Source organism: Suillus discolor (assembly GCF_016758755.1).
Source record: "Suillus discolor strain FC423 chromosome Unknown F5147scaffold_15, whole genome shotgun sequence".
NCBI classification, from domain to species: domain Eukaryota; kingdom Fungi; phylum Basidiomycota; class Agaricomycetes; order Boletales; family Suillaceae; genus Suillus; species Suillus discolor.
Genome location: NW_024541262.1, coordinates 221546 through 240677, shown reverse-complemented (window position 1 = coordinate 240677; position 19132 = coordinate 221546). Strand labels below are relative to the sequence as shown.

Here is a 19132-nt window from a genome sequence, read left to right as displayed (position 1 = left end):
GTTTGTGTTTGATGTGTCCGTCTATTAAGTTTTCTTTTTCATGCCTGCTCACTGATGTCACCATCACTTGCAGCCAGTCTCACGCGCTGCCTCGATCCATGGGTCATTGCATCTAACTATGTATCGTTCATCCGCCATACCACTCACGAGTCAGCTTCCGCCTTGTCAAGATATTACTTTCGACGTCGCTTTCGTGCGTACTCATCCTTTTCTTTTACATACGCAGTGACTCCTAGTTACACGCCTCATACATGTTTACCTTTCATTCTCCATCTCAATCAGCGTATTAATTCGTCTTCCCATCGAATATTCTCCTTCCGGAGTCCATCTTTTGATCCAAGACTTAGGTGAGCTCCCCGATTCGTCGTTCTACACACATTTCTCTGACTATCACCCTATCTAGTCCCTTCCCCGTTCCTAGTCCGAGCCTCTTCATTTCTTGAGACGCCTTCCCACAAACTTCGATGACTGTGACGCCATTAACTTCTTCTGCTCACCACATGTCCTCGAAGATGCTGAAACCCATCTTCATTGTGCATTCCTTTCGCCTCTCGATGTCTATCTCAATGAATTTAACGACAGAATTCTGGACAAATTGCTGGGCGACTTTCATGAGTATCATAAACAGACATTGACCACACACTCCACTCACGAGACAATATAACAGCGTGAAAAAGCCGAACGCACTCCATTGAACGCACCAGAACACACCCCCGACTACCTCGCAGTGTTGACCCATCCTAGAGTACCTCCTCATCGCCTAGATCTCAACTTGGAACTGAACTGCATCTGCCCCATTCAACGAAACCTCTGAGTAGAAAAAGGATTAGTCAGAAACGTGCGCGCGCGCGCGATTGCGCTCCTTCGTCGCTTTGTCAAAGTCCAACTCATCAATATATTCGAAAGCCACTGCATCTCCCGCATCAACTTCGTGTTCCATCCAAACCGTTCGTCGTGGACAGTCGATTGATGACAGTTTCCTGTGCGACCCGCGTATGTAACTCACTCTACCGCCAGTATGGTGAAGGATAAGTGAGTTTCGCTCCTATTTCATGGGCATCAGGCGTCGCTATACGCGTCGCTACCCTCCTACTTCTTGGGATCACAGCTCACCTCGATGCCCAGTTCGGACTCTTGCTTCGGACCGGAAAAGCCCTTAGTAGGGCTTGCGCCCAAAAGCACAAACATTTCCTTTCCCTCTACTACCTTCTTCGTCGTCAATCCTAACACCTGTTAAAGTCTTCTCCTCCCGTGTCACAGAAATATACGCGTCTCGTTTTCTGATATAACCGCGTTCCCGTTTTGACGCCAAGCAGACTGCAGTGCAGCACATAGACTGATCTTGTGGCTTCAGATAGTAACGCAACCATTCGAACTGTATGTGGTTTTATCGCCGCGGTTACCCAAAGGCTGCAGTAATCAACGCTGCGAACGCAGTCACTCGGTGGGTGAAGAAAGAAGAAGGACAACTTTTCCTGAGGGATGCCCCGGTTTTTTAATTGCAGTAGATAGACGCGCCGATGAGACTTGAATACTCTCATTCATTGGCGTCCAGTGTTCTTCGGTTGATGCTTTAGTATAACTACATACAAGATTTCTTCATCAATCACCCGGATCAGAAGCGTGACACCTTTAGTCTGACCTCTTTGTACATTTTAAGTACTGCGACGCGTACTAGTATCAACCTGTCTTAAGACTTACACATGTTCATGACAAACGCGCGCCAGTGAGTCACGGTGACTATGACTCCTAGTCGGTTCCGGCCCCGGGGATAACCGTGTGCGTCTTTATAATATTAGAATCTCCATTCTGCCGGTATACGTAGGCTGACTACGGTACAACTTACTCAGACAACTGACGCGTTTCTCTGGCATCATAGTGATCACACGATGGTGCTGATGAGGTGTCAAGGGCCCTGAACAACATGTATAAAATGCTGCCAACCTTCACACAAACTGCATTTCAACAACTCCAACCCACTCCACTCTATAATCATGTCTAAGCAAATGTCCTCGTTCTGGGCACCCGTGCCAAAGCCATCATCTAGGCTAGCGCGATATCGCGCATTATCCCCTCATGCGGGTGTTCATGTCTCACCCTTACAGCTCGGTGCCATGAGCATCGGAGACAAGTGGGAGAAATTTGGGATGGGTAGTATGGACAAGACATCCTCATTCAAGCTCCTCGACGCCTTCTACGATGCTGGGGGGAACTTCATCGACACTGCTAATAACTAGTGCGTATCGTGTTGCAGTCATCTTGAATTCGTTGTCGTCCCTGACACACTTCGCAACCTCAGTCAAGATCAAAGCTCTGAAGAGATCATCGGAGAGTGGGCAGAGGAACGGGGGATCCGTGACCAGCTCGTGATCGCTACAAAAGTAACTTTGGAATTTTACGAATATAGTTCGACGCTGATGCATATTTATTGAAGTACACGACCAACTACCAGCGCGGCAACGACGCCATTCGCCAGAAGGCATCATATACCGGCAACAACGTCAAGTCAATGTACCTCAGCGTCGAGGCCAGTTTGAAGAAGCTGAGGACTTCATATATCGACATTCTGTACGTGCACTGGTGGGACTGGGATACTTCCGTCGAAGAGGTCATGAACGGTCTACATGTGCTGGTGCAACAAGGCAAAGTGTTGTATCTCGTGAATGTCCCCATTTCTATGCTGACAGGAACATTCGTTAACGTGTATCGCTGGCAGGGCATCTCAGACTCTCCTGCTTGGGTCGTGTCCAAAGCGAACCAGTATGCTCGGGATCATGGAAAATCACCGTTTGTGATCTACCAAGGTGCTTGGAACGTCATGCTTCGGGACTTTGAACGAGATATCATACCAATGGCCCACTCCGAAGGTATATCAACCTTGTTGCTCGCTATCTGGTGCCTCCACTTACGTTCACCTCTGCATAGGTCTTGCGCTTGCCCCTTGGAACGTCCTTGCCGGTGGAAAAATTCGAACCGACGAGGAAGAGGAGCGCCGTCGACAGACAGGAGAGAAAGGTCGCATGCTCACGAATCCCAGTTGGGAACGCAACGAGACGGAGAGGGCGATGAGCGCAGCGTTAGAGAAGGTCGCGAAAGAAGTCGGTGCTAAACACATTACAGCTGTGGCCATTGCATATCTCATGCAGAAGACGCCCTATGTGTTCCCGATTATTGGTGGGCGAAAAGTGGAGCAGCTGGAGGCGAACTTGGAGTCTCTGGCGATTTCGCTAACACCCGAGCACGTGAAGTATTTGGAGAGCATCATTCCTTTCGATGCCGGCTTCCCCACCTCACTCATCGTAAGTCACACCAGCGCTCTGTTGTGTCAGATTACTGAGATCTGATTCCATTCAGGGTGATGGCAAGCAATACAACTTTCTATTGAGCAATGCTGGATATTTCGAGAAGCAGCCGCAGGAGAAACCTATAGTTCCAGATGATGATTAGTATGACAGTGCTTGTAATGTGTACATGTACCACGCCCCAGTATTCTAAGCTGATATGAAAAGTGCCAACGACTTGGTGTACAGGCTGTATGGGAAGCCATATGATCGGGAATGCGATGTTTAACGCTTCTAATCCGAATTGCAGTATCAGAAGTTCAGAACATAGGAACAGAAAATATAAAAGCTCCGTTGTTTTGTCTTTTGTCGTTATAAGTTATTGTGGTCGACATCGGTTAGCACCTGTTATGTAGCGTGACATCGGTCGCCGTCACGTTCATGTAAACATTCCTTTTTAGGATCACCCCGGGATAACTGTTTTCATTTCTTCAGCCGCCCCAGTGCTTCCTCGAGCTCCGAGATGTTTAGGATTTCGTTGTCCAAGGTTCCATTGTCTCGCCATGTGTTCCCTTCTATTCAAAATACTCAGAGCAGAACAGTTACAACAGTGAGATGTGACGTTCCCCGGAGGGCTGATATTCCAAGTCCAAGAGGTCTAATTGTCAAACGCCTGTTTTTACTCGTTATACTTACCAGCTTAGGGCCAGGCAAGATATCTACGCCGCAAGACTTTCTTAAAGCCATCGGTCGTTCTTCAGAGACCAAAATATCCATAGATAGCTGGGACGCGTTCTGGCGCACCTCAGGATGGGATATGAAGAATGCCGGGCTGAGCATCCAAGACCGGAGGTCTGTAACTCCTCGCCTATCTTGTTCCTTACCAGTGCATCATCATACACAAACACAGGTATATTCTTTGGTGCATGGAAAAGTTTAGGCAGAACAAGCCGATAGAAGGGTTTGCCCACGAGGAGAGACCCAAGAAGAAAATACGGGGGTACGTACAGCTTTAATTTTCAACAAGACCTGTCCTTTGTCTAATAATTATTGATTATTAGTCGAGGTCCCGCTGTTCAATTCGGAAAGCGCATTCGCTCGCGGAGAGATCGGTAGTTCCGTACCGTACTCCAGCGTAATTTCGCCCCAGATCTATTCTGAATTACACGCATATTCTGAATTATTTGACCACCTTTGTTCAAATCGCGTTCAAACTGCTGTCGGCGGCTACCGGTGACCCTCTCGGGTAAAGTCTTAAGGCTAGAGCTGTCCTTTGTTGGTCCAGACAATTTCCCACGAGGCATACTGGAAGTTTCGCTTTCTCGACCCCACGTTGCAGTGCACGAGTTCAGAAGTCAAGCCCGAATAGGTTTTGACGTTTTCTGATCATTGTTCACTTGCTGTGCAGGATACAGGGGTCCCGCCTGCAAGTTAACTGTACTACATCCTATTGCAAGAGCTATCGACGATCAAGTACACTTGCGATCTGCGTGAGTGTGCATAATGTCTATTCAACTTCCCGAGTAAGGGCTATACCCTTTGTTTTACTCCCAACGACGATTGTGAGGAATACACGTGGCAACCAGGGCGTACCACTTCGAACCGTCACATTCCCACCATGGTTGAATCATCTTATCTTGATCTAGCCGAGCATCAATTTTGAGGACCCTTTTGTTCTGTTCCGAGAACCAAGGGGTGGGCACTAGGGGTCTATATTCGGGCAATCCCTGGAGCGAGGCAGCCTCGATGTGACAATCATCGAGGGTTGAACGTCGGAGTTACTTGAAAGAACAAAACGAGGTTCGGTAAGCCGAAGCTGAGACATGAAAGAAAGAAATCTATATAACGCGTCCAACTCAACATCCAGTGCAAATCTACCGTACCCCAATCCTTGCGCACAAATCTATTTTGCCATGACATCCACTATCATCTATCGTCGTCAGTCTATGGCGACTCTCTATGACAAACTTCGCGCTCAAGACGGAGAGGATCATATGGCTTGGCTAGCCGAAGTTACCGCCGAGTTCGACACTGAAGAAATTTTTGTTCCTTCTGTCCCAAGTCCACCTTCGGTTATCTCATCTGGTTCATCTTCAGCATCTTCAAGTTCACCTCAAAACTCAACAACTTCTCTGGACTCTAATGATCAACCTGGAGGCGAATCCGACTCCGACTCTGATTCGGACTCGGGGATCGAACTCATTGATAATCCAGATGGGATTCTCTTTCAGTGTTATGACCCTATCCAATACAACCCCTCACACTTGTATGTTTTGGGTCTATGTCATGACTAGTCATTCATCTTATGCTCGTTCATAGTCTAAACCACAATCTCCATCCAATCGCGGATCTTCCTTATATCCCTCCCGTCGAGCTCAACTGTAACCCTCCACTCAACTTTGAGTGCGACGCAGAGTCCCAAAACGCGCTTACCATGGAACCCACTCCACCACCTTCCTTTATTCCTCAACCCGCATTCCCTACAGTAAACAACTCCCTGTCATTTATGACGCGCTCTACTCGTTCCTTCCTCAAGCGCAACGATTTTGTTGCGCCCCACGATTTGGAGGAGGATGCTGACGGGCAGAGTGATGCAGACGAGACAGATGATGAATATATTCCGTCATCTTCGCGTAATCTGAAAAAGCGTCGTCGTTCCACGCGTCATTCCAGCGTGTCTTCCCATGTTCCCACCTATACCACGACCCAATACGTATCGCCTCCCACAAAACGACTTCGCCCTTCCCCCCTTCCACGAAACGCGCAAGCTATCCCTGGCAGTACTCCTAGCTTTGCCAACAAATCTAACCCTTGGGCATGTCCCTATTGCAAGTGGGTTCAGCGCAACCATCGTACTCCCGACCTTAAACGACATATCCGCACGCATACGCGTTTCGAGAGACCTGCACAGTGGGTTTGCTGTGGTATACCCACTGAGTCGGCTGCAATGTACAACGTTCCGCACGACGCGACTCCCTACATTCACAACGGCAAACAAATGATTGGAGGATGCGGGAAGGAGTTCAGCAGGCGGGACGCGCTCAAGCGTCATCTGGGCAATGACCACATCTCTTGTGTGGGAGATATCGACGCGTTCGCTAATGTCTACGACGATTAATCACGAACTTATGAAACGATCGACTTTGTGGTGGCTGTCAAGATAATCTGACAGGTGAGCTTGATGCCCGTTTTTGTTGTGGAACCGTTCGCTCATGAGTCCGCACAGCATTTCCTTCTATGTATTATCAAGTATCTTATCATACCCTGGCCACAGCGCTTGTCTCTCTCATATTTGGAACTCATGTGTCACCCTTCTACTCCAGCTACAGCTGCACCATCTTTTCTGTACATTGCTTGTTGCGTTTCCTTAAATTCGTCAGAATGCTAGTATTAGTACATACTGTGTATGTACTTCCCATAGAACGACCGATCAATCACTCTCCTATCTGGTTGTCAGACTTTTGACGTCAGGCACTAGTTATTTTCTCTTTCAATCATGAGACGCTAGCGGCAAGGTACTGGCGAACAAGCTCGAGAAGTGGCAAGGGACGCAGTGGGCTGAGTATTACATAGATGACAAGATGGTATCAACCCCGTATATGTCTCAAACGCGGTGGTCGCTAGACGTCTGAGTCAATGGAAGGGTTTGCTTCATCTCGGTTCACAGCGTAACACAATACGATTAGCATCGCCGCGCCCTGTCATAAAATGGCCGAAGCCTGCAAAGCGCAGTGAGCCAGTGGGAACCTGGATTACACAACTTGAATGATTGGACTCGCGCCGTCGGCAGTTTAGTTCGATTCTTTTGACAGTCGTTCCTGTGGTCGAGATTAATTGCATTTTTCATAGTGACATACTCCCGCGGCGGTGCCGCCCCTGAAAACCCTAATTATTGGGCCCGCTTTATTCCTAAGAACCAGGGTCAGTAGATACATCCATATCAGAGCATGAGTGTGATGAAAAGACACGTTGAGAAAGGACAACCGACAATTTAAGTGACACATAGTCCACATACAGAAGATCATAGATCAGTCTTGATTCTCGAGTCACGTTGCACGTCTCCGTGGAACGCCAAACTACTCTTGTTTCAAGTAGTCAACACTCATGATGGTAGAGGGACTTGCATTCCAAAGAGCGTTCACACAGGAAAGAGCCGTATTTCAGAAAACTCAGTACTGGACGAACTGAATATTCATTCTGAGTGAAGGATTAACGTACATCATTTGCAACACATGGAAAACTGAACTTGTTGGGTCTGAGTGGAAAAAAAGATGGCATCAGTTTACGACCAACAAGCTCAGGATATCCATACCTATATAGGGAGGAGCTACGCGCGCTCTGGAGCATTTTTCACATCCAACCTCTGTCCCTGTATCCAAATGCCATGCCTATTCCGTTCGTCTCCAATGCACCACCACTTCTCCAGTACACCCAATGTGATACCTGACTGTGGCTCAAAGAAATCGAGCGCACCCACTCCCTTGTCGCTTTCTTTGTACAGTTCAACTGCAACATCATTCGTTTAGGTATGATTTCTTGTAGTTGTTGTTCAACTCACTGCATTGAGCGTCAAAAGGAGCACCAGCTTGGAAGACTCCGCAGGAAAGACCGAGTGCAGTGGCCCCTCCCCTGGTAGCCAAATACAATGCGTCTTTCCAATCGATTGCGAGAGACCGTCCATCACCGCTCAGTTTTCTTGGACCGTCTCTGATCCTGGAAACAGCTACAGCCTGCCGCATGCTATTCATGATATCTATGCTATATCCACCGGCGATATCTGTGCCAAGACCGACGGGTACGCCAAGGTCCAACGCTTCACGGAGCGGGAATGGCTTTTCCGAAAAGTACGAGTTCGAAAGAGGACAGTGTGCCACTGCGGAACAGCTGCCAGCCATACGTGACAGCATGTCTGTATCCAAGAATGTACAGTGGGCTTGGACAGTTTTCTCCGTGAGTAAATTGAACTAGGATTTGAACGTTATCAACTCGGTATTCATTAAACACGAGGATCACTCACGTTATCAAAAACATCGATGTCGTCTTTGTGGCGTTCGCTTAAAACCCACTGCACTGCTTCGTGGGCCTCCGCCAAGTGACTTTGGATTCGAACTCCTCTGTCACGAGCGAGTTTTCCGAGCCCTTTCAAAAGCTCATCCGAGCACGTTGGTACAAACCGTGGTGTAATCACAGGTTCAACGAGACGTCTGTGCGGTTCATAAGATGAAACCAAGTCACGACAGCCGTCGATGAATTCCTCGGCAGAGTGTATTGAAGATAGAGCGGAAGACTCCACGTAGGAGGGCCGGGACGAGATATCCATTGACAGCTTCCCTACGAGCGCTCGTATACCGATGGTTTGCATGACTTCTGCAAGGATAAGACTGTGATTCTTTCCAGTTAGCACGTCCGTTTGCGATATGGTGTTCCTGTTGAGCTTTGCGCTTACTTCGCTGTGGTGTTAATCGTCCCAAACAACAGAACCGCGCCAGTTCCGGCGTCTCTTAGGCGTTCTGCGAGACGTACATAAACTGCCTTTGCCAACTCTGGTCGGCTGTCCAAGCTTTCTTCAGACTTGAACGCATACTCATCTAGCCACTGCATCAAGGGAAGATGCAGACCAGTCCCCTGGAACAGGAACTGGGGCGCATGGAGATGCAGATCGCAGAATGTCGGAAGTAAAAAGCTTCCTGATGGTATGGTTGTGATAGGTATGTCGATTCTTGCTAGAAATTCCTTAGATGCTTCGGAGCCAGCAGGTCCTACATAACTTATGAAACCTTGGTGATCCACAACTAAGGCACGCGCAGATCGATCAGTAGTATGTCTCGACGATCGTACGATGGAAGATGAAATCCTCACGTAAAATATGATCTTCAAGAACTTCCAGTTGCCCCAATGAAGGGCAATGAACCAGAGTACCTTTGAAAGCAGTCACAATCGTCATGGTAGTCAACAACAATGATGTTTGTGACTATTCTGATGTACTGTTCTGAAGATCATGATAAGCCCATCCCTTGCGGGAATTAGCCACGTGCCAGTGTATAATGCCATAATGGTCCACGGAGTCTCAGTTCCGTTCACGTTTCAGAGCTCTCTACTCTACAAGCGTTGTTCCGCAACCAATCTATCGTTACATCCTCTAGATGGTCATCGAAGTCTCCGAATTTCTCGTGAAGATTATGGTCGCGAACAAGGCTAATTGCGCGCGTAGGTGAATCAGCTTTGTCTAGCAAAAAAATCGATCCCGTTGTGAATGCGGGACTTTGCGCTATGCATGGCCGCCAGAATGACGTAGAAGGCTGTGGTAGATATGGCTGTTACGTGTTAGATAGTTATGAGTTCATGATAATGACTTAAACATACGAGTAAAGCTGGATCTCCTGTTCCCAACTTGTCGCCGTCAATCTTGAAACAATAATTAAGTAGATAGTTTCCTAGTTGTAGTGGCTTATCCATCTACTCACAACAAATGCTACTGCATCGTTAAACTGGTCACGAATTTTCTGCGCGACCCGCTCGCCGACAGGCGCAAGAGCGGTGTCATCCAGCCTCTCGCTTGCTTGATAGTACCCCACTAGAGCCATCTCTTGTGCTTCAGCATATCCTTTCGCCTAGAAGCGTTACTGTCCATCAGTATCATGACGAACGTTGCGTTGACATAGAATGACTGTGACGTACCAAATCAAGTCCAATTTCCATCATAGGACTGAGGCTTGTCCAGTGATGGAGCAGTGGGATGACATCCTCTATCACTACCACGTCCGAGGCTCGTCTACCAAGTAGAACACCGTTCACTGGTAGGTGAGGATGTTTCGCCGCGTGAAAGAAGATCTTAAGGTACGCGTTTTCAGAAAGAGAGTAGGATACCATCGTGACGGTCGTATATTGGACGTCTTTTGAGAGTTCTACCGAGATTTATAATTAGTATGACGTGTCACTAGGCGTAATCAGAAACTTGACCGATGATCGTGTCTGCTACTTACTGAAGCTGCTTCAATAAAAGTACAGTGGAAAGGAAACGTGGGAGAAGTCGGCCGTTGCGCTCCCTTACAAAATCACACTTTACACCATGACGTCCAATGGCCCAGGGATATTCACCGCAACCTCAGCGTATTCTCTAGCTGGGGTGGCTGCCATGGCCTTCGTTGCCACCACTGGCGCAAAGATTTTACTGCCGAAGAACGCGCGCTGGCAGGATTCGTTTACTTTCATCTGGCTGGTTCGTCAGTCTACTTGCACATCAGACTTTATTTTGACAACATCGACAGGCATTTGATGCATTGATTCACTTCTCTTTTGAGGGATCATTCCTATACCTCTCGACATTTGGCAGGACCGTAAACTCCAGCGTGGGGCCATTTGCTGAAATGTGTGAGTGATCTAAGCTTCATGCTGGTCCTCAATCCTTAAACTAGATAATTGCTTATCTAGGGAAGGAGTATACCCGTGCGGATGCACGATGGGGTGTTTCTGATCCCACTGTCGTCTCCCTAGAGATTTTGACAGTCCTAGGTGCGGCACCTATGTGCTGCTACATCATAAGGCAAATCGTTAAGGACGACCCTGCCCGTCACTATTGGATCATCGTCCTGAGCACCGCTGAGCTATATGGCGGGTATGTATGTCGTTGCAAGTAACCTTGAAGTTAGTGACCCTCTTTCCAGATGGATGACGTTCTGTCCGGAATGGTTGACGGGAAGCCCAAGTTTGGATACTTCTAACCCGCTCTATCTCTGGGTTTATCTTTTCGTGAGCATTCCCCGTCTCGTACTATGACTATAAGTGTCTCACCTGATTTTGATCGCGACAGTTTATGAACGTTATGTGAGTCTAAGCATATGGTTTTATCGTTGTCAATTCTGATGCTTTATCTCAGCTGGGTGGTCATTCCAGTCTGGCTGATGTGGGATTCATACGGACACATTGCTGGCTCACTGCGCCGCGCTCAGACGGTTCCTAAAACAAAAAAGAACTAAATCCCCAACGCTAATGTACTTGGTTGGTATCTATGTTGCCCATACCTTATATTTATGACCTTGTGTGGTCCAAATCAGATTCCTTTGCTATTGATATCAAGTCAGACGATCGTAAAAATTAGTCGTGCACTGAAATGATTTGCGAACCAAGCGCAATGTTAGTAACTAGTAGCCCATATAGCGTGTACTGAAGCAACCTAATTCTATGTTTGTAGAAGGAAAAGAAATTCGTCTCTGCTTTAGCAGAATCAATCGAAAAATCAAGCGTAGGGCATCAAGTCCGTGATCAAGTAAAAGAAGTAAAGCTAAGTCCATGTCCATGATGTTATTAAGTCATCTCGAGTTCCAAGCTGAGTCCGACTGGGCTTAAGATTAAAGGCCCGAGGCACAAGCTTATACGATGGAGAACTCTGGAGAAGCATTTCCGGAATCACCGAACACTGAAAACATGTGTCAGAAATGCACCCAACGAAATGACAAGCGATACATACAGACAACGATAGCATTGCGGCGAACCGTGGCGTTCTCAGGAACAGTGATTGTAACTTCACCGCTGATGATGGGGAATTCCACAGCAAGGGGATGCTCTAAATTGCATTTCAACAACAGCATTCGGGACATGATTACGAAATGAACATACTGATGTCTAGGTTCTCGGAATCGTTTTCTAGATATCCCAACAATAGGAGACCAGTAGAATTCATTTTCTCAGCAGGGACTTTGTCGGTCGCCCAGGTCACGGTCTGCGTGGAACCACGGGGCCAAGATGTGAGAGGGGTAGGGCTAAGGATGGCAGGGCTCCAGGCGAGCAGTTCAACGGGATGGACAGGTGCAGCGGTAGAAAATGCCAACAAAAAGGCAGAAAAAATAGAGAAAATCGTCACGGTGCTGAACATTCTGAAGTGAAGTCGTGAAAAAAGAGTGGGATGTGGGCGGTTGGCCTGGTTTCAAGGCTTGTATTGAACGTGAGGAAACGGGAAGATTGAGGGTAGTCGAAATTGAAGTCGAGTATTTATATATGCGGCGAGAGGCTTGGCTCTATTTGTTGTAGCTACCGCGTGTGGGCCCGTGATTGAAACATATATATGATCGAAGACGTAAGGAAGATCTTGTTAAGAAGCTGAATGCTAACAAGACCGCTGTGGGCAGATGGGCTTGGGCTCACAATACCTCTAAGGATGGACCGTTCATATTCTTCAAAACACTTCATAAAAAAATCTGAGCAGACCTGGAACCCGCGGTAGTGACCATGAAGAAGCCCTGAACTTCTTTCCCAACAATATGATGATTGATGGCCGTACGGAACGGTGGCGGATATTAGCGGCGAGGCTATAGTCGTCAATATCTTGAACAAATTTCCCGTACTACATAGTAGGCACACCAAGGAAGATAATCGATCCACATAAATCGCTGGCATACGCTGTAGCTTGTGAGTCAGAGCAATGAGATCGTGAACCAGACAATCAACGTCGGACATCGGACACCGGGTTTACACTTCACCCAACAAAATAGTTATCCCACAAGATCTTGAAACGCACCGTTCGCATTTCCGTCATTCCATGGGTAATCTCACCCACGACCCGACTTACTGCTTTGTCGCCCTAAGCAGGAGACCGCGGACACACGAGGCACAAGCTGACGCGCTGCTCACACAAGGTCACATGTATTTCACGTGACTTGTCACGCCCAGTGAAAGTCGGACATACGGGTTTCCATGCACAACCACGCAGATATACTGGCACTTCATATTGCGTCGGTATCTGCGCTTTCTGTAGCTGCGAAAATCAACGCTGGTGTATGCTTTTCGATGCATTGACTACTGGATAGAATTCCATAGATTCCAATATAACTGTGTATCCCTTTGATATTTGGCTGGCTTCAACACAAATATATGGAAATTGATGCATTGCAACATGGCATACAATATGAAACATGCCAATAAAAACTACATCAGTAAATTCACACATTCCTTGTCTCCCTTTTCTGTCACTTGTGCCCAAAATTAGAAACTTAATTTAGCTTATTCAATTGTCCCCTGGTTTTAGCAAGTTACCAAAGTAAGCACATGATTTCAGAAGCTCCTGCAAGGGCAGAAAGGCATGCAAGTAGGGAAAGTAACAAAAGTTAACTGCACAGTGTAACAAGCTGCTACTAAGTTGTTTGCAAGTCAATAAGTACAAAATTTTATGGTTGCATAAGTCCTCTCTTTCAAAAATCCTTTTCCATAAAATGGTGATTGTCTTCTTTGTTGTCACTGCTTTCTTCCTTCTCCACCTTTCTTTCGGATAGGCGCCTTCTGTTTTGCCTCTCTGGGATGGAAGGTGGTATCATTGGCACAATGTCTGACTTGATGACATCTGAAGCACTTTCCAGTAGGGATCAGCAGGGGTAAACCTGCGGGTGTGCAGCCACCAACCTGTACCCGTACCTGCAAGATACCTGTACCCTTATACCCATGGGTCTCGAGGGGTATGGGTAGCTGGAGGGGTACAGTGTGGGTCAAGGGTATGGTGGGTATACATGTACCCACAGAACTGAATTGTATGCAATGAGAATACATCATGTAAATTACCCTAGTAAAATACTATCCCACCCATCCTGCAGCTCCTCCTCAGCTTCGATATCAGGCAAGCTAGCAGTTGAGTGAATGTCGTGATCCTTCACCAATCCTAGTTGGCTCCATAGCCCAACGCAAAGGAGCGCACGTGTAGTCTGTGCGGAGAGACGGCTTCAGACATGGGAGAGAAGTAAGCGCCCATGGCTGAAAATACGCTCAACGTCAACGGAGGTTGCTAGAATCATTAATGTCAGACAATATACTAGTGTTAAAATAAAAACATACCAGGGATAGTAAGGTAGTCCAACGCCATTTGAGAGAGTCGCGGGTAAGTCTTTCGGTGCCCACACCACCATGCTATCGGATCCGAAACATCCTCGATGTCTGCATTGAGGTAACTATTGAGTTCCTCAGCAGATGTACTAGTGGACTTGGGATGGGCAAGTGTGGGTAAACGGTCGAAGATATTTGTGTCCTGAGGGTTGATGTTAGCTGCGATAATGGAAATTATGTTAGTAGCACGCACCTCGTCAACCTCTGATACTGCTGGTGGCGGATTAGCATTGTTATTAGTAGGGACCGGTAAGTGAGACACATAACACTTGAATTCTGTGCAAACAAGGTTTTCAGCTGTGTCGATCCAGTCCTGCTGCCAGCCGGCAGACTGAAAATATGACAGCTTGTGCTTGTTACGCTGACTGTAGGTCGGCGTGTGTGAACTAGGATAGGTCTTCTCAGTGACGACTCGAGTGAGTCTACTGAAGCTGAGTGTGGTCTGGCCTTGACGGAACGTCAAGGATTCCTCCGGCGATCTCGGTAAGACGGCGCTCGTCGAGATGCAGGGCTAGCGGATACGTGCTAAGTCGTATGGGGGCGACTTAGAAGTGCGGTCTCACACAAGGAAGCTGGTAAGCTTAGATGAGCAAGTTCTGGGGATGAACCTAGTAGATTAAAGTAAAGTCTAAGTACAATAATCTGTGTCTACTTATAGGGAAGTACTACAAGTATTCTAGCTCAGTCTGTAATCAATAGTATATCGTAAATCTATGATAACAAGACATGAGGTTCAGATAGCATACATGAGGCTTAACCTCTGATCAAGCATGCTGCGCCAAGGGCAGCTGCGCATAGGTACAGGAAGCGCCAAGCGCGCTCTGGATCTTCATGAAGCGACATGTGGTATGCATGCGCTGATCTAGGGTGTGTTACGTCGACTGTAGGTCGGCGTGTGCGAACTAGGATAGGTCTTCTCAGCGACGACTCGAGTGAGTCTACTGAAGCTGAGTGTGGTCTGGCCTTGACGGAACGTCAAGGATTCCTCCGGCGATCTCGGTAAGACGGCGCTCGTCGAGATGCAGGGCTAGCGGATACGTGCAGAGGTGTATGGGAGCGACTCTGAAGTGCGGTCTCACACAAGGAAGCGGTTAAGCTTAGATGAGCAAGTTCTTGGTAGAACCTAGTAGATTAAAGTGAAGTATAATCTACAACAATGTGCCTACTTATACATAGTGTATGTAGGTGTTCAAGCTCAGTCTGTAATCTATAGTATATCGTACATCTAAGATAACCAGACATGAGGTTAGATAAAGTACATGAGGCTTAACCTCTGATCATACATGTGGCGCCAAGTGCAGCTGCGCATAGGTACAGGAAGCGCCAAGCGCTCCGGATCTTCATGAAGCGACATGCTGTATGCATGCGCTGATCTAGGGTGTCCATGAGGCGTACAGCCTCCATGGAACAGGTACACGGCCGTCTAGGCCAGGGGCGGGGTCATAGCATCAGGCGGGGTCATAGCGCCATGAGGCGGGGTCATAGCGGTCCAGACCGCTGTCTTTCTAGGCGCAGGCGGCGCACCGCCGCGCGGGGAGTCTAGCAGAGCGGGGGCAGGCGTAGGGAGAGCTGGGGCTCTAGTAGGTGTTACAGATCCCTGTAACAGGGTGTCCATGAGGCGTACAGCCTTCATGGATCAGGTACAAGGCCGTCTAGGCCAGGGGCGGGGTCATAGTGCCAGGGGCGGGGTCATAGCGCCAGGCGGGGTCATAGCGGTCCAGACCGCTGTCTTTCTAGGTACGGGCGGCGCACAGCCGCGCGGGGAGTCTAGCAGAGCGGGGGCAGGCGTAGGGAGAGCTGGGGCTCTAGTAGGTGTTACAGATCCCTGTAACAGTGCTGGGGATGGAGGACTACAAGATAATTAGATTTAGACTAGAAAACAACATAAAAACAAAAGACACACCCATAGCAATGTGATACACTTCAGAGGAGTCAGAACATGAGTAATAGCGGTTTAGAGTTCACTTTGCAAGTCCAAGAGCTGCGCTGATGGCAGGATCAAGGTGGTCATCCTGGACGATGCAGCTGGTGAAAACATTGTCGATATGATCCATGGCTGGGATGACCGTCGCAAGGTTTGGGGTTGCTCGTGAGAAGTAAAGTGTCGCATCCTTGAGTATCTGTGACTGTTATGTCAGCATGTGTTACTAGTGTCATGTGACCACATACCTTCAACACATCATGCAGTTGTTTCACAAGCATCCACTCACCATCTTCCAATGCATATTCCCCAAGACCCAACTTTCGCTTGTCAACGATGACATCAATCGCATTTCGGTACTGCAATGCGAAGTTCAACATATCAAACGTTGAATTCCAACGTGTTGAAACATCCCTTGGCATGATTTGCTGTGCAAGCTTCAAGTCTTCAAGAATGCCTTTCCACACAGGAAGGAGGATTGTTGTTGAGTGAACGATCTTGGTGGCGAGTTTTTGGAGCTGTGATGGGTATTAGTATACACCACAGGTGAGTCTTTTGTTGTTACCTTTACTAGTAGCAGTCTAATTGGCCGAATATTGGCTGCCAACTCCAAGCGCTCGTTGTGATTGAGCAGTGTCTCTTTGTTTACCCACCCATCATCATTATCAGTCATTCTCGGTGTCTTTGTTTGGGTCTTCGACCCTGTGTCTGCAAGTCCTCAAGTTCGATATCCCTAGTAAGTCCATCCAATTCTTCATCTCTCTCTCCACCCTCTCCAGCCTTATTTTTTGAGGTGTCGAACTCATGTAACAGGGACTTAGCAACAAGATTGATGATATGCAAGAAACATCGTGTGTGACTTGCCTGACCCGCAAAGTGGGGCACCAGATCTACGAGTTCTGTCACAAGAGTATCGTTTGATGATGCATTGTCTGCTGTCACACTGAGTATCTGTGTGCCATGCCACTGGTGAGTTATTCCTCGAACCGATAATGAATTTTTTTACCTTGTCTGAGATTCCGAACTGTTCTAGGACAGTTGCGAATGCCTCCACCAAATTAGCGACAGTGTGCGACTGTGTGTGCCTGTCAGCATGATTTCAATTGATGGTAAGTTTTTTACCTTTGAAACTTCAACAATGTCAAGAATCATAGCTAAAGGCTGACCTTCGTGCTCCAGATGGACTGATATAGCCACAAATGAACAATAATTCGGGGAGGTCCAGGCATCAGTTGCAAAATTAAGTTTGCCATCATAGTTCTGGTGAGCATTTGAGTTTGTGTCTTATCCTGTGCTAAGTTTGACTTACTTGTAACATGTTTGCTATACGTTTGCATGTTTTTATGAACACTTGTTTGATGTCGTGTGAGACAGTTGAAGGGATGGTAAGTAATACTCTGGACACCCAGTCTTCATTAGGGCATTGAAACCACAATCATTGACGATTTTGAACGGTCGCAGGCTCTCGGATACCCAACGCACAACCTCTACCCCGGTTATATGGTATCAGAGGTGTCTACTGTGCTTGCTCAAGACATACCTAGTCTCAGCACATGTATGCTGACGGTGTGAATAGGTAACCTTTCCCTTTCCTTTTTGTGTGAAGGAAGTTCTGATTGATCCAGTTTCAAGTAGGCTCTTGATAGGCCCTTCACATGCAGCCTCGGTGTTTCCTGAAGCCATTGCTGATTGTAAGGCAGGTTCTCCCCAACAACTCTTGACATGCTTTCACATATTGCCAGTTGATTTTGCATCTTTTTTATCAAGGTATCGTCGAACTTTGTGTTTGCAGCCATGCGCAGCACATTTAAAGACATGACATCGGCGCTTGTCGTGGTACTCGATTGCTGGTATTGGCTTGAAAAAGGCATAGATTGGTGATGTCCAATCTCGCATAAGTCTCTCTGCATTCATCTGTCATTAGATTTTGCATGACATGTTTCATAAGTACATACCTAGCTCAGTGTCTGATGATTCTGATGGATCCTCTTTAGAACTCTCTGCATCTTCATTATCGGCATCGAACTCAATTACAATAGTGTCTGCAACGTGGTGAGCTGCCTCCTCTTCTTCTTCCATCTCTACAGTAGCTCGATAACTCCGTGTTGATGATGGACTATTTCCATGCTCTATCTCTGTGGATGCCATCACCTTAGGCTGTTTCGATGTGACTGTGGAAGCAGGAGCCTTATCTGTAGTTTTTCACTTTGCTCGATTGCCTTCTGCGGCCATAGCAAGTGCCTTCTTAGTGGGCTTGGTGGTCCGTTTAGATAACATTTGTTGATAGGCGGGCACTGAGTGGATATAGTTAGATTAGACTCGTTATCAGCCTTTGTTAATTTGTAATGTGTATTGATCATGTGGTACTGTACAGTTATATATACAATCTATGGACCATGGACCGAGGGTCCTGTATTTGGTCCAAGGGTACCATGTTTGGTCCATGGGTCCCAAGATCCCTACCCATACCCATACCCCTGGGTACCACTACCCATGACCCCCAGGGGTTACCCATACCCCTGCTGATCCCTACTTTCCAGTGTGCATGTGTTCTTCTTTTTCCTTATCGGTGAGGCGATCTACTTCCATTGCATCGTTATCTCTTCGAGAGGTGTAACTGTGGTTTCCCCAGTTCTTCTTTTGCTGATGCTGGGGGTTTTCCCTTCTTTGAATTGCCCTCAGGTGCTGGAAGGCATTATCGAGATTAATGCAGGTATTTACGACTGTGTCAAAGTCATTGAGGGTTTCCCCGGTGCAATTGAGTTGGTCATGAAGTCCTCTGTTTAGTCCTTTGCAAAAGAATTCAATTCTAGGAGTGTGTTCTTTCATCCCTGCTTTGTGGGCAAGAATGCAGTATTAGGTCTGGAGGTCACCGTTCTGTTTGAGGTTTCTTATTTTGGTCATGGCGGTTCTGGCTGGGTCTATGGTGCCAAATGTGTCTCTGAATTCCGCTTTGAAGGAGATCCAATCTCCATAACCGATCACAGTTCCAGTGGTGTTCTTTCTGGAAAGGTCTTCTGCTGCTGTCATAAAGTCTTCTTTCCATGCGGCAGCATTTCCTTTG

The 19132-nt window shown here is 47.4% G+C and overlaps 9 protein-coding genes across 9 annotated transcripts; 4 read left to right on the top strand and 5 right to left on the bottom strand.

Moving 5' to 3' along the window:
- The first annotated feature begins 1636 nt into the window (after window positions 1-1636).
- F5147DRAFT_632488 (NADP-dependent oxidoreductase domain-containing protein) lies at window positions 1637-3608 on the top strand. The gene is given in 7 exon segments (XM_041432823.1): window positions 1637-1677; window positions 1697-1722; window positions 1834-2236; window positions 2300-2381; window positions 2435-2867; window positions 2926-3299; window positions 3355-3608. 5 exon segments carry the CDS (start codon window positions 1995-1997, stop codon window positions 3445-3447), a joined length of 1224 nt encoding a protein of 407 aa, XP_041295208.1. The 5' UTR covers window positions 1637-1677; window positions 1697-1722; window positions 1834-1994; the 3' UTR covers window positions 3448-3608.
- A 143-nt stretch (window positions 3609-3751) lies between these two features.
- Window positions 3752-4489, top strand: F5147DRAFT_684472 (uncharacterized protein). Its single transcript, XM_041436599.1, has 4 exons — window positions 3752-3937; window positions 3986-4133; window positions 4192-4281; window positions 4343-4489. Exons 1-4 carry the CDS (start codon window positions 3805-3807, stop codon window positions 4395-4397), a joined length of 426 nt encoding a protein of 141 aa, XP_041295207.1. The 5' UTR covers window positions 3752-3804; the 3' UTR covers window positions 4398-4489.
- Window positions 4490-5194: 705 nt separating this feature from the next.
- F5147DRAFT_771336 (uncharacterized protein) lies at window positions 5195-6399 on the top strand (the record flags this gene model as incomplete). The annotated part of the gene is made up of 2 exons (XM_041441228.1): window positions 5195-5547; window positions 5601-6399. 2 exons carry the CDS (start codon window positions 5195-5197, stop codon window positions 6397-6399), a joined length of 1152 nt encoding a protein of 383 aa, XP_041295206.1.
- A 1209-nt stretch (window positions 6400-7608) lies between these two features.
- F5147DRAFT_572485 (Metallo-dependent hydrolase) lies at window positions 7609-10151 on the bottom strand (the record flags this gene model as incomplete). Its single annotated transcript, XM_041431090.1, has 9 exons — window positions 7609-7787; window positions 7840-8245; window positions 8299-8662; window positions 8728-9073; window positions 9141-9252; window positions 9416-9595; window positions 9645-9686; window positions 9746-9892; window positions 9960-10151. The coding sequence occupies 9 exons, from the start codon at window positions 10149-10151 to the stop codon at window positions 7609-7611; spliced, it is 1968 nt and encodes a 655-aa protein (XP_041295205.1).
- Window positions 10152-10350: 199 nt separating this feature from the next.
- On the top strand, window positions 10351-11257 carry F5147DRAFT_650914 (Emopamil-binding protein; the record flags this gene model as incomplete). Its single annotated transcript, XM_041433482.1, has 6 exons — window positions 10351-10500; window positions 10550-10652; window positions 10713-10896; window positions 10946-11030; window positions 11092-11105; window positions 11158-11257. The coding sequence occupies 6 exons, from the start codon at window positions 10351-10353 to the stop codon at window positions 11255-11257; spliced, it is 636 nt and encodes a 211-aa protein (XP_041295204.1).
- Window positions 11258-11357: 100 nt separating this feature from the next.
- On the bottom strand, window positions 11358-12290 carry F5147DRAFT_79776 (uncharacterized protein). Its single transcript, XM_041443207.1, has 3 exons — window positions 11898-12290; window positions 11749-11844; window positions 11358-11697 (listed from the first exon to the last, which is right to left on the bottom strand). Exons 1-3 carry the CDS (start codon window positions 12151-12153, stop codon window positions 11651-11653), a joined length of 399 nt encoding a protein of 132 aa, XP_041295203.1. The 5' UTR covers window positions 12154-12290; the 3' UTR covers window positions 11358-11650.
- Window positions 12291-14397: 2107 nt separating this feature from the next.
- Window positions 14398-16723, bottom strand: F5147DRAFT_527450 (uncharacterized protein; the record flags this gene model as incomplete). The annotated part of the gene is made up of 3 exons (XM_041430025.1): window positions 14398-14508; window positions 16275-16586; window positions 16634-16723. Coding segments are annotated over 3 exons (513 nt in total), but the record flags the coding sequence as incomplete, so codon positions are not given.
- Window positions 16724-16863: 140 nt separating this feature from the next.
- On the bottom strand, window positions 16864-17019 carry F5147DRAFT_527041 (uncharacterized protein; the record flags this gene model as incomplete). The annotated part of the gene is made up of 1 exon (XM_041430012.1): window positions 16864-17019. A coding segment is annotated over one exon (156 nt), but the record flags the coding sequence as incomplete, so codon positions are not given.
- Window positions 17020-17409: 390 nt separating this feature from the next.
- On the bottom strand, window positions 17410-17982 carry F5147DRAFT_744555 (uncharacterized protein; the record flags this gene model as incomplete). Its single annotated transcript, XM_041439681.1, has 3 exons — window positions 17410-17553; window positions 17605-17793; window positions 17848-17982. The coding sequence occupies 3 exons, from the start codon at window positions 17980-17982 to the stop codon at window positions 17410-17412; spliced, it is 468 nt and encodes a 155-aa protein (XP_041295200.1).
- Between the last annotated feature and the right edge of the window lie 1150 nt (window positions 17983-19132).

Coding starts and splice junctions, on each gene's coding strand:
- F5147DRAFT_684472 (XM_041436599.1), top strand. CDS start 3,805: ATGTTTAGGATTTCGTTGTCCAAGGTTCCATTGTCTCGCCATGTGTTC. Junction 3,938..3,985: donor TGATATTCCAAGTCCAAGAG/GTCTAATTGTCA, acceptor TTACCAGCTTAG/GGCCAGGCAAGATATCTACG. Junction 4,134..4,191: donor CTGAGCATCCAAGACCGGAG/GTCTGTAACTCC, acceptor ACACAAACACAG/GTATATTCTTTGGTGCATGG.
- F5147DRAFT_79776 (XM_041443207.1), bottom strand. CDS start 12,153: ATGTTCAGCACCGTGACGATTTTCTCTATTTTTTCTGCCTTTTTGTTG. Junction 11,845..11,897: donor TTCCGAGAACCTAGACATCA/GTATGTTCATTT, acceptor AATGCAATTTAG/AGCATCCCCTTGCTGTGGAA. Junction 11,698..11,748: donor CCGCAATGCTATCGTTGTCT/GTATGTATCGCT, acceptor ACATGTTTTCAG/TGTTCGGTGATTCCGGAAAT.
- F5147DRAFT_632488 (XM_041432823.1), top strand. CDS start 1,995: ATGTCTAAGCAAATGTCCTCGTTCTGGGCACCCGTGCCAAAGCCATCA. Junction 2,382..2,434: donor AGCTCGTGATCGCTACAAAA/GTAACTTTGGAA, acceptor TATTTATTGAAG/TACACGACCAACTACCAGCG. Junction 3,300..3,354: donor GCTTCCCCACCTCACTCATC/GTAAGTCACACC, acceptor GATTCCATTCAG/GGTGATGGCAAGCAATACAA.